We start from the raw sequence: 10,605 nt of genomic DNA, 5'->3' as shown, positions 1-10,605 counted from the left end.
CACCGACAACAGTTTTGAGTGCAAATCCAGGACAAAAATCATGGAAATAGTAACTGATGAGCATAAATGTGGTGTGGGCATCATATTTTGTACATTTCCAAATCATGCATGCATCCATCCATTTATGAGCCTTTTTTTTTTGCTTCTTTCCATCCATATTACTCAGAGAGAGAAGAGGGAGGGTCGAATAAAACCAACCGACCACCCAAAGAGCAAAGAACCCAAAAGACCCAAAGAAGAAAGGGAACCCAAAAGACTGCAGAGAGCTAGCTACCAAGTCTAAGTTGCAAAGGAGATATGGTCTGCCTAGGCCTAGCTAACCCCTTGCCTTCAAATCAACCACGACCACACTAATGTTATCAGAGCTCTCCCTGCCGAGGGCGAGCCTCGCGAGGAGTGCCGCGGCACGGAAGCACCGGGGCTCTTCCTCCTGGGAAATTGCCGGTGCGGTGGGAGCACCGGCTGCAGGAGCTCTCGTCGGGCTCCCGTCTTCCAGGCATTGTCGGGCGACGTCGCAGGCCACCTTGTTGGAGATCACGTCCCACAGCCCATCGCTCGCAAGGATCAGGCAGTCGTCGTCCTCCGACCTCTCGGTTATGCTGATTTCTGGCTCACATATCACTTCAGGCTTTAGGACCTTGTGCCCTGCAAGTACACTTCAATGTCAAATAACATCAAGTTTTGAAATAATGTTTCGTAACAATATATGGCGAGAAGAAATGGACTTTCTGTCGGTATGAACAAACTTTTGAAAAAAGCATCACAAGCCTCTGCTTTTTCACCCTCTTTCGAAATAATTAGAAAAAGCCCTCACATTAAAACTAAGCAAGTACTCTGTTCATGAAGGATTTCAGGTAAAAACAAGGTGCAATATGGTGCAATGCACATCTATGGACTATCATTTGTTCTTTGAGAGAAGATAAACTATCAAATAGGGGACATCAATGATGAAATTCACGGTTGACCAAATAAAAAATATATTTTCTAAAATTTATTAGATCGCTGTTTTTTTCGCGTATACACAAAATCTTCGCGTGTCATTGGATTGATAGGAGAAGAAATAGAGTGACGGTTAAATTACTTTAGTTGTTCCCAGTTATAAATATTTAGGTACAGAGAAAGTAGTTCATTGTAATTATAATTGCCACACCAAGTATGTTCAGTAGATAATAGCTCTAGTTAGCTCAACATATTGCATAGAGTTAAAAAAAACATATTGCATAGACAAGGCGGCCTATTCCATATGGCATAGGCACATCACACCCTGACATGCTTCGTGCACATCACAGGAGCCGATTCTGATGTCGGCATACCCAAAAACTACATGTACATATACATATCAAGATTTACACTTACTGTTTCAGGGAAAAATATATTTAATAGGAAGTAAAGACACAATAGCAACAATATATATTACGACTTGCCTAAAAATGTAAACTTCAGCATAAAGTAGCACTACTTGATGCAAAATGATGTAACATGGCACTATAGGTAACTCAGCATATAGCACAAGAGATGTTATTGGTAGACCAACAAAAGTTACCTATCCTAACTATGTGCATGATTGCTACCCTGCAGGTAAACTGAAAAACAATACTTTCAACATTGACAAATCGGAGACAAACATGTGTGGCTTTCTTGTCCACTCCATTTTTTGCGGTAGTTGTCCACTGTCATATATGATAATGTAAGATAGAGGAACTACTCTATAAATATATACAAGAGGCACCAGAGTGTTGGACCTTGAGTGGCCGGCGTGTGATGGATGGACACGCTTATGGTCAATTTTGTTGATAATAATTAGCCAATGAGTATGTCACAACTCATCAGGCCATGGTAGTGATGGTCACTAGTTTTAGAGGCCTGAGATGTGACCCATTATTTATCCTGTCAAGTGTCAACAATAGCAAAAGTAACATATGTACGGGCACTGGGAGGTCAGTAGGTCACCCATTAGAAGATGGGGTTATCCATGCCATCTCTGTCACCCATTATCCAATGTACAACCTAACAAGTAGCAAACAAAAAGTGTGGAGGATACCTCAGTTTCATAGAATGTACACCATGAATCACAGCCTCTATCTAGTTTTTATATTTAAGCATGAAACTTACTCCCTCCGTTCTTAAATATAGTGAATCCATATGTTAAAATATGTCTATATACATCCGTATGTAGTTCAATAGGACTTATATTTAGGAGCAGGGGAGTAAAAAGGAAGAAAGGACCATGCATGCTGGCATCAAGAAACTTAAAAAAAAATAGAAAAGGAGGATGACGCCTGGCCTCTGCATCTCGGAGATGCATGCAGTCACTTTATTAATTATTCACAGAAAACTTATAAAAGTAATACATCAATATGTCTGAAGCCATTATCTTAATAACATCTGTTGCTACTCATATCCATTGATGAAGGGGTGCCGAATGTCCGAGCCGAATACCAAATAAACATCACACCAAAGCCTAACATCTAAAGACGGATGCCCCGACCAAGCCACATACCAGGTCTGAGGTCCAAACCGGTATGACGCGCTCTCATAGGTCGTCGCCACCGTCTTCCATCAATTCATCTTCAGAGCAGGTACCGATACATCAACCTTGCTAGGCCTGCCGTCAACATCCACACAGCGCCAGACAACGCCTCCTCCCTACATGCATTTCATTATCACGCATCTATCGTCGAGACTTTACGGCGACTCGCCATCGAGACTCCACGACGTCGATGCGACACAGGAAATGCCGCTCCACCACAGATGCCGTCCATTGGTCCCTCGAGCCTATGCACACCTCCAAGAATGACGCCCTCAAGAGGGGTACGACACATGAATGTCGTTGTCATCCGATCGACTGATCTAGGTTTCCCCCGGAGGTGGCGAATAGGGTTCTAGAGCTTCTCCATGACGATGCCTTCAAGAAGAGGACGATGCAGAAAAACACCGTCATTGCCGACCTTGACAACCGGCCAAGAGTAGGGTTTTCACCCGAATCCGTTCGTGGACCCTCCATCCAGCATCGTGTCCACCGATCATCTCCACCGCGCATGGAGGCCGCGTTGGCCAGCACTAATGGACGCCACTCGCCGCAAAGTTGACGCCGCCGCCCCGGCAACCGAAGACCAGCCTTGCCCACCACCCCATGGATGACGACCCCAAGCGTTCACGTAGCCACCCCACTTATGACCCTTGAGCTGCTCCAGAACCAACCCATTCACGATTAGGGTCAAACCACCCAAGAAGAAACGCATCGAGCCAGATCCATGCCAGGTCGCAGGAGCCAGCGCTCCAAGTTGCGACGCAGGCAAGATCCAATCTTGACGCATCACCGCGGAAGGGGGACGCTCTAGTGAGGAGGAAGGGAGGGGAGCGAAGGTTGCAGGGGAGCCCCGCCACCGCTGTGGCCGGTGGCCGCCGCTAGCGGCGACGACGGGGAGGGAGGGGGGAGGTGGTGATGGGGTCTGGCGACGCTAGGTTTTGGCTCCCCCGAGTCGCCCACGGAGGACGACGCGGGGGTCAGTCGTGGTAAGTTTGGATCTCCCCAAAAGCGCTACAAATCCTTGAATATCGACGTTATCAAAAGATCAACGGCTTTGCTAAAAATCAGTCGACGAGACTTGTAATCCGTTGATTTTGCATAGAGATTTATGCAAATATATTTTTTTTTCAGTTTTTTTTTTCTTCTTGCATACTGTACTATTTGACCGAGACTCGGTCGACTGAAACCTAGACACACCCAAAGATGAAACATTGCGGAGCTGCCTCAAGAAACTTAAATAGGTGCCATATATTTTGTTTTCATCGGAAAGATTAACATGACCACTCTTAGTAAGTGGACACCCGGCGGTTGTTAATTGGTAGTAGTAAGATGCAAAGCAACGTTTGGTTACGCATTTTTGTCCACAAGAAGGCAAATAGCACATCGTGACGAACATTCTCCCTTTTTTATATAATCACCAAACGTTAATGCAGGGGAACACGACCAGACCACGTGTGTGAAGCGACGAAACGACACATGCGCTTTATGGAACCAATCACATGATAAGATTACCAGCTTTTTTCCTTTGCTTTTCGAGGAAGCTGCTAGTGCATGCTAGGTCAAGTAAGTACTCCTACTATAGGACAAGGAAGGGAAGGAGTGAAGGAGGATACGTAGGTAGGTACCTAGTGCTCTGGACATGGCGAGGATGCCTCGGACGCGTGCGCCGTTGATGAAGATGACCTTGCCGCCGGCCGCCTTGATCCGTGCCATCTCGTCCGGCCGGTCCGGCTGCATCATTCAGCGATCACTCCATATATAGGAAAGAAATGCATGCAGATGGTGATGTACGTCAAAGGGTATGTATGTATGTATGTATGTATGATGAACCATACACGGACTAACCCATACTACTAACTAGTATCTGACCAGCTGGCCCCACATCCCATATTCTTTTCTTTCTTGACATCCCATCCCATGTTCCAATTCCTTCCTTCCACGTGGTCTAATATCGACGGCACGGCCTTTTGAACCTCACCACGCGTCCACGTGGAATCTAATAATGTCCAAAGCGTCGACGAATCCACAGGAAAGTTGTGAGATAATAATCACACTAATGCCATTGCATGCATGCCCAAATCGCATCGCCTGCATCAATATTCCCTGCTTTTTTCTCCTTTTTCCGACATCACTAAAGTATGTACAACAACAACAACAACAACAACAACAATAAGAATAATAATAAGAATAATAATAATAATAATAATAATAATAATAATAATAATAATAATAATACGGACTAGCGTGGAGGTTGTCACAACATCTACAGCCAGCCACCATACCCCTTAAACGTCAACGTCACCAAACACGGCATCCTTACATTAGGATCAGTGCATCCAAACACCTCATACTACATTTCTCTTATATTCATAAATACATGCAAAACAAAATTACTCCCATCGTCTTAAAATTTACTCACTTTTATACTAACTTTAATACAAAGTAGAGTCACTTATTTTCAAACACAGAGAGTACTATGTCGACTATCTCTGTGTCCTTCGACGGATACATGCACGGCAACTACACCTATGCCCCCTCCAAAGCATCCGCTCCAACCTCCTATCTTCGTGCCGAGCTCGATTGCCTTCGCCTCCTTCTGCCGTCTTAGATGGATTCCAGGATGTCCTGCTACTCTCTCATCTCCTTGGCTTGCGGGACGATGAACTCCGCACCCACCTCCACCATATAAAACCCCACAGTTGCCTCCTTCATCGGCTCCGACAACTACTCTCCTCCCTGCTCCTCCTCCTCCCGCTGCGGCGATGCATACGACGTGCCTGACATGAATATCCGCCTCGATCTGCATCCGGCCCTCCTGCATGAGCTTCGCGTAGGTCGTGATCTTATGCCAGACAATATTAACGCCGAAGAGCATGGGAGAGGAGGCGAATGGACTCAAGTGGCATCGCAAAGAGGAAGGAGATGGATGTGCTAGGGTTGGGACACCGACCGACTTAAATAGCCGGATTTGACCTTGGGCGGCAATCGGAGCGTCACCACGCGGCGATCACACTGCGATGACGGACGATGAGTTCGTCGGACCGCTGGGTTTTCCGACGAGTCCACACAAGAACCCATCGTCGGGCTGATGTGGCGGGCGTGTCCCAGCGCCCCATATCCGTCGCATATTTGGGCTGGATATGAGGGATGTCGGTCAGTCCGGGTGTTTGAGGTCCGTTTGAGGCGTCCGGCTGTATCAAAATTTCATGGCTGATCGGACGTATGTATAAGAGTTGGAGATGCTCTTAGTTTATTATTACTCCCGTCATCTAATAATATAAAATCGTTTTTGACATTGATAGAGGGAGTGTTAGAGCATCCGCCCCATATTTAGGCTGGATATGAGGGGTGCCGGTCAGTCCGGACGTTTGAGGTCCGTTTGAGGTGTCTGGGTGGGTCAAAATTTCATGACCGACGAGACGTATGTATGAGAGTTGGAGATTCTCTTAGTTTATTATTACTCCGTCATCTAATAATATATAATTGTTTTCTACATTGATAGAGGGAGTGTTAGAGCATCCACAACCGGACCTTGGAAATCCGAAACCTCAAACGCCTCCGGACGCGCACGCGTCCGCGGAAAATTCCCGGTTACGGCTCAAATAATGCATTCTACATTCGGATACCTTAAATTTAAAACCTCAAATCTATACTATTACATGCAACATAAACCTAATACTAAGAGGAGCTTGCTCGGCTCCTGGGGCGCCTCCTCCTCCTCCGACGCGTGTGCCCCTCTCTCATCTTCTCCCCCTCCTCGAAATCCACCTCCGGTTCCATAGGTAGCTCCGCTTCCCTTCGGATTCGGGCTTGCTGAAGGAGGACGAAACGATGCTGGATCGTGTAATGCCGACGGTGTGGTGGCATGCTGACGGGCTCGAAGAGGGAACTGCTCGGGTGACGGCGGAGAGAGGGAGGAGGCGGATGTGCTTAGGGATCGGGGGCGCCGGCCGGCTAAGCTTAAATACCCGGCCTCGACCCTGACCCCGGAGCGGCGCCACACGATGTTCACACCGCGCCGCGCCCGTCGAACTGTCGGGGTTTCCCGGCGAGTCCGCATGAGTTGTCAGTTCGACATGGCGGGTGTGCCCCGGCTCCCCATATCCGTTCCATATTTGGGCTGGAAATGGAGGTGCCGGTTAGCTCGAACGTTTGAGGCCGGTTTATGAGCCACCTCATTTTTGCTGATGATAGCCTGCTGCTCTTCAAGTCAAGTGTTTAGGGGGCGGCCAAGGTGTCAAACATGTTGAATATATATTGCAATGCGTCCGGTCAGAGAGTTAATCATGAAAAGTATTCCATCTTCTTCACTAAGGGATGTGCCCAGGTGAAGAGAGATAACATCAAAAATCTGTTGCAGGTTCACAATGAGTCCATAAGTGATAGATACCTTGGGATGGCAACGGATGTGGGGCAGTCGAAGATGGGAACGTTCAAATACCTCAGAGATCGTGTTTGGGAGAAAATCATATGATGGATGCAAAAATTACTATCTTCCGCGGGGAAGGAAGTGCTGATCAAATCGGTCGTCCAATCAATCCCACTTTACTCCATGTCATGTTTTAGGCTACCACGAGGCCTATATAAAAACATAACATCAAGCATTTGGCAAATCTGGTGGGGGGGGGGGGGGAGTAAACAAGGAAAAAGGAAGCCGGCATGGATATCTTGGGATGTCATGACACGACTGAAAAACCTTGGCTGATTGGGCTTTTGGGACATGGAGATTTTTAACTTAGCCCTTCTTGCGCGGCTTGGAGGGTTTTTCAAGAACCCAACTCTCTAAGTGCTCGCATCTTGAAGGCAGTTTACTTCCCTCATAGCACCCTTTTAAAGGCTCAGCTTGGCAGCCACCCTTCGCAAATTTGGCGTGCATTTTTGGATGGAAGGGATATTATGAAGCAAGGTTTGATCCGAAGGATTGGTAACGGAACAACTACGGATATATGGGACACAAACTGGATTCCGAGAGTGGGACCAATGAGACCTATTGCATCATTGGTTGATAATCCGCCTAGGTTGGTCTCACAGCTTATTGATGCAACTTCAACAACATGGAGGTACGATCTGATTCGGTCTACTTTTTACTGATGCGGAAGCGATTCTCGCTATACCACTTTGCACTAGGAACGTTGATGACTTCATGGTCCTGGAGTTGAGAAAGAAAAGGGGCATTTACTATCGATCAGCTTATCATATGATCATGAACACTAAGTTTCATAGGGAGAACTGGCTTGAGGAAAATGGTGGCCCCGCCAACGCTGCAACAGAGGACAAGGCATGGAGATCTATGTGGAAAGTCAAAGTCCCGTCCAAACTCAAAGTCTTTTCTCGACGCCTGGCTCAGCATTCTATCCCTTCGGCAGACGTGCTTCATCACTGGCACATGGCTGATCCTTCTCGGTGCACGCTTTGCGGGATGCGGGACTCTTGGAGACAAGCACTTCTGAGGTGCACCATGTCCCGTTCTATTTGGTCATTGGCTGACGAGAACCTCGTTCATCAACTCAGTTTGAATCAAGATTGTAATGCTAGAAATTGGATCTTTGCCATGGAAGAGAAGCTGTCTGAGAAGGAGTATCTATGTTGTCTGGAAGGTCATATATGAAGATATCTTCCATAGTCCTTTATCCACCCATCACTTCATCACTAGTTTCCTGGCGGATCTTGAAACGGTGGACACGTCAACAGCCCGGTCTCCTACAGACAGACCAACTGGTTGGCAGCAGCCGCCGTCGAGCTTCTCCAACTGGTGCGGCGGTTAGTATGAACCAGCGTTATGGATATGTTGCCGCAGTTTGCAGATCACACGATGGTTTGTTCCTAGATGCTTCTATAATTGTCTTTACAGGAATCCATGACCCACCGACTCTGGAGGCTCTGGCGGTCCGAGAGGCCCTTGCACTAGTGGAGGACCTAAACTTGCAACAGATCCATGTTGCATCTGATTGCAAACTAGTGGTGGACGACATCAAGCAGAAGAACATGGGTAGCGTATGAAGCCATTATACATGAAATAATAGAATATGATAGTTCTTTTAATAGGTGTAATTTCATTCATGAATTTAGGAGGTCGAATATCGAGGCTCACAATCTAGCGAAGCATGCTTTAAAGTTAGGGGCTGGCCGGCATGTTTCGTTAGGCCTCCCTGAAAATCTCTCTTTCGATCATGTAAACCTGTGACGGTTGAATAAATGCTTTGCGAGAGATTTTTTTTTTAAGATATGGATGTCCACGTCCTCCTTTTTCCCCGACCGGCGACGAAGACGGACCTAGATAGCTTCCCTCCCGACAGCCGACACCTCACCTTTGCTCTGGGTCTGTGGCAGGTCAGGTCAGCCCTCGAGTCCGCTCCACACGAGCTAGCTAAGTAATGACCTAGCTAGCTAGCAAAGCAAGCGTCTCCTCCGAGACATGCATTGCACGTTTGCACACGCGCACACGCACACACACACACACGAGGAGACGACATGCATTGCACTTGCACGCACGAGCTAGTGACCCTAGACAAGGAAGGAAGAGGAAGCAAGGGTAGGACTGACCTTGTGGTCGTGGGAGAGCGGCACGGCGACGCCGGCACGGGACAGCACGGCGCGGGAGTCGCCGCAGTTGGCGACGATGAGGCGGTCCCGGACCAGCAGCGCCACGACGGCCGTCGACCCCACGATGGCGCCCTTGTGCGCCCCAGAGAGCGGGCAGGAGCAGGACGGCACGCTCCCACGCCCGCACGCGCACGCCAACCCCGCCAGACCGTCGGCCCGCGCGAAGCTCCTCCAAAGAGCCCCACGCCAAGCAACAATCTCCGACTGCCGGTCGTCGTCGTCGTCGTTGTTGAAGGCTGCCGCGGCGCCGGCCAGCTCCTCCGCCAGGATGGTGTGCATCTGCTCCCTGCACAGCGCAGCGGCCTGCATCATCATAATCATAATTTAATTAATTACTTAATAAGCGTAGGACACGTTTACGTGGATGGATGGATGGAGACGGATGAGTTGAGTTGGTGCAAGAAACAACGGGACCAAATTGAATCTGAATAAAGCTAGGCCGGGTAGCTACGTGTCGAGGTGGAGGTGGATTGGAAGCTGCTGGAGAGTGGCCAGGTGGATGGCATGGAGGTCCTCTAGAAGCACTCAACAGCTAGCCAAATGAAATGAAATGAAATGCACTAGCAGTAGTAGAGTAGAGTATGTTGTATGGATGGATTGGATTGGATTGGATGGTTTTGCTTACGTGTGGGCCGCCGTGGCCGTCGAAGACGGCGAAGAAGTGCATGGGGGAGCCGTCGGCCCAGGCGCACAAGGACGGACGAACGGACACCGTGTCCTCCATCTCCCTCAGCCGCCCCGCCAGCGCCACCGACCCGAACGCCACGGGCCACTGCACCTGCACCTTGGAGTTGGAGTTGGCCTTGGACGGTGGCAGCAGCTGGGGCGCCGCGCCGGAGGCCTCGCCCTGCACCTGCACCTGCACCTGCGGGAGCTGGAGTCGTTCCTCTGAGCCCGTGCCCGAGCCCTCGGAGGACGCGGACGAGGACGGCTGCACTGCTTCCCCTTCCTCGGGAGCGGGGGCGGGGGCCGGCGCGGAGGAGGAGGAGGAGGCGCTGGCGGCGTGGACGTAGCGGCGCGGTTCGAGCCTCCGTCGGCGCAGTCGGCATTCGTCGGAATCGATGGGCCCCTCGGGCATGTTGTTGACGCCGGCGCTGGCCATCACCATGGATGGATGGATGGGTGACGCTCGCTCACGCGGGGGTGGAAGATGAGCAGGCGAGCAACACCAACAGGAGAGCAGAAGCGGATCCCATGCGAACCCTGCCAACCAACCTGCCTACCTACCTACCTATAGAGCTCCAGCTCCAGCTCCAGGTCCAGGTCCAGCGTGGGTGGGAGGGTGGGGGTGATGAAGATGAAGATGAAGATGGAGAAGAAGAAGGAGGAGGAGGAGGAGGAAGCGGGTTTGTGTTCCTCTGTCTGTCTGTGCACATCTCTGCTCCCGCGTCACGTCGGATGGCCCCACGTGCTACGCGACGTGGCGACACGTGCCGGGCCACTACATCACCAACGCCTCACACTGCATTTTT

The 10,605-nt window shown here is 49.5% G+C and overlaps 1 protein-coding gene across 2 annotated transcripts; it reads right to left on the bottom strand.

Annotated features, from left to right (window-relative positions):
- Positions 1 to 260: 260 nt before the first annotated feature.
- LOC123431442 (probable protein phosphatase 2C 37) lies at positions 261 to 10,401 on the bottom strand. 2 transcript variants are annotated; one of them, XM_045115219.1, is made up of 5 exons: positions 9,759 to 10,401; positions 9,585 to 9,665; positions 9,074 to 9,436; positions 4,156 to 4,261; positions 261 to 645 (listed from the first exon to the last, which is right to left on the bottom strand). In XM_045115219.1, the coding sequence occupies exons 1-5, from the start codon at positions 10,239 to 10,241 to the stop codon at positions 317 to 319; spliced, it is 1,362 nt and encodes a 453-aa protein (XP_044971154.1). In that variant the 5' UTR covers positions 10,242 to 10,401; the 3' UTR covers positions 261 to 316. The 2 variants fall into 2 exon arrangements, with proteins under 2 accessions (XP_044971154.1, XP_044971155.1); XM_045115220.1 differs by lacking the exon at positions 9,585 to 9,665.
- Positions 10,402 to 10,605: the final 204 nt, after the last annotated feature.

The sequence above is a fragment of the Hordeum vulgare genome, chromosome 2H (genome assembly GCF_904849725.1).
Source record: "Hordeum vulgare subsp. vulgare chromosome 2H, MorexV3_pseudomolecules_assembly, whole genome shotgun sequence".
Lineage (NCBI taxonomy): Eukaryota > Viridiplantae > Streptophyta > Magnoliopsida > Poales > Poaceae > Hordeum > Hordeum vulgare.
This window is presented reverse-complemented; position numbering and strand designations above follow the sequence as displayed.

What these genes read in the sequence shown, in the direction of transcription:
- LOC123431442 (XM_045115219.1), bottom strand. Translation starts at nt 10,241, where the DNA reads ATGGTGATGGCCAGCGCCGGCGTCAACAACATGCCCGAGGGGCCCATC. An exon ending in ACGGCCACGGCGGCCCACAC is followed by an intron (nt 9,666 to 9,758) that starts GTAAGCAAAACC and finishes TCATTTGGCTAG; the next exon opens with CTGTTGAGTGCTTCTAGAGG. An exon ending in CGCCATGTCCAGAGCACTAG is followed by an intron (nt 646 to 4,155) that starts GTACCTACCTAC and finishes GTGTACTTGCAG; the next exon opens with GGCACAAGGTCCTAAAGCCT.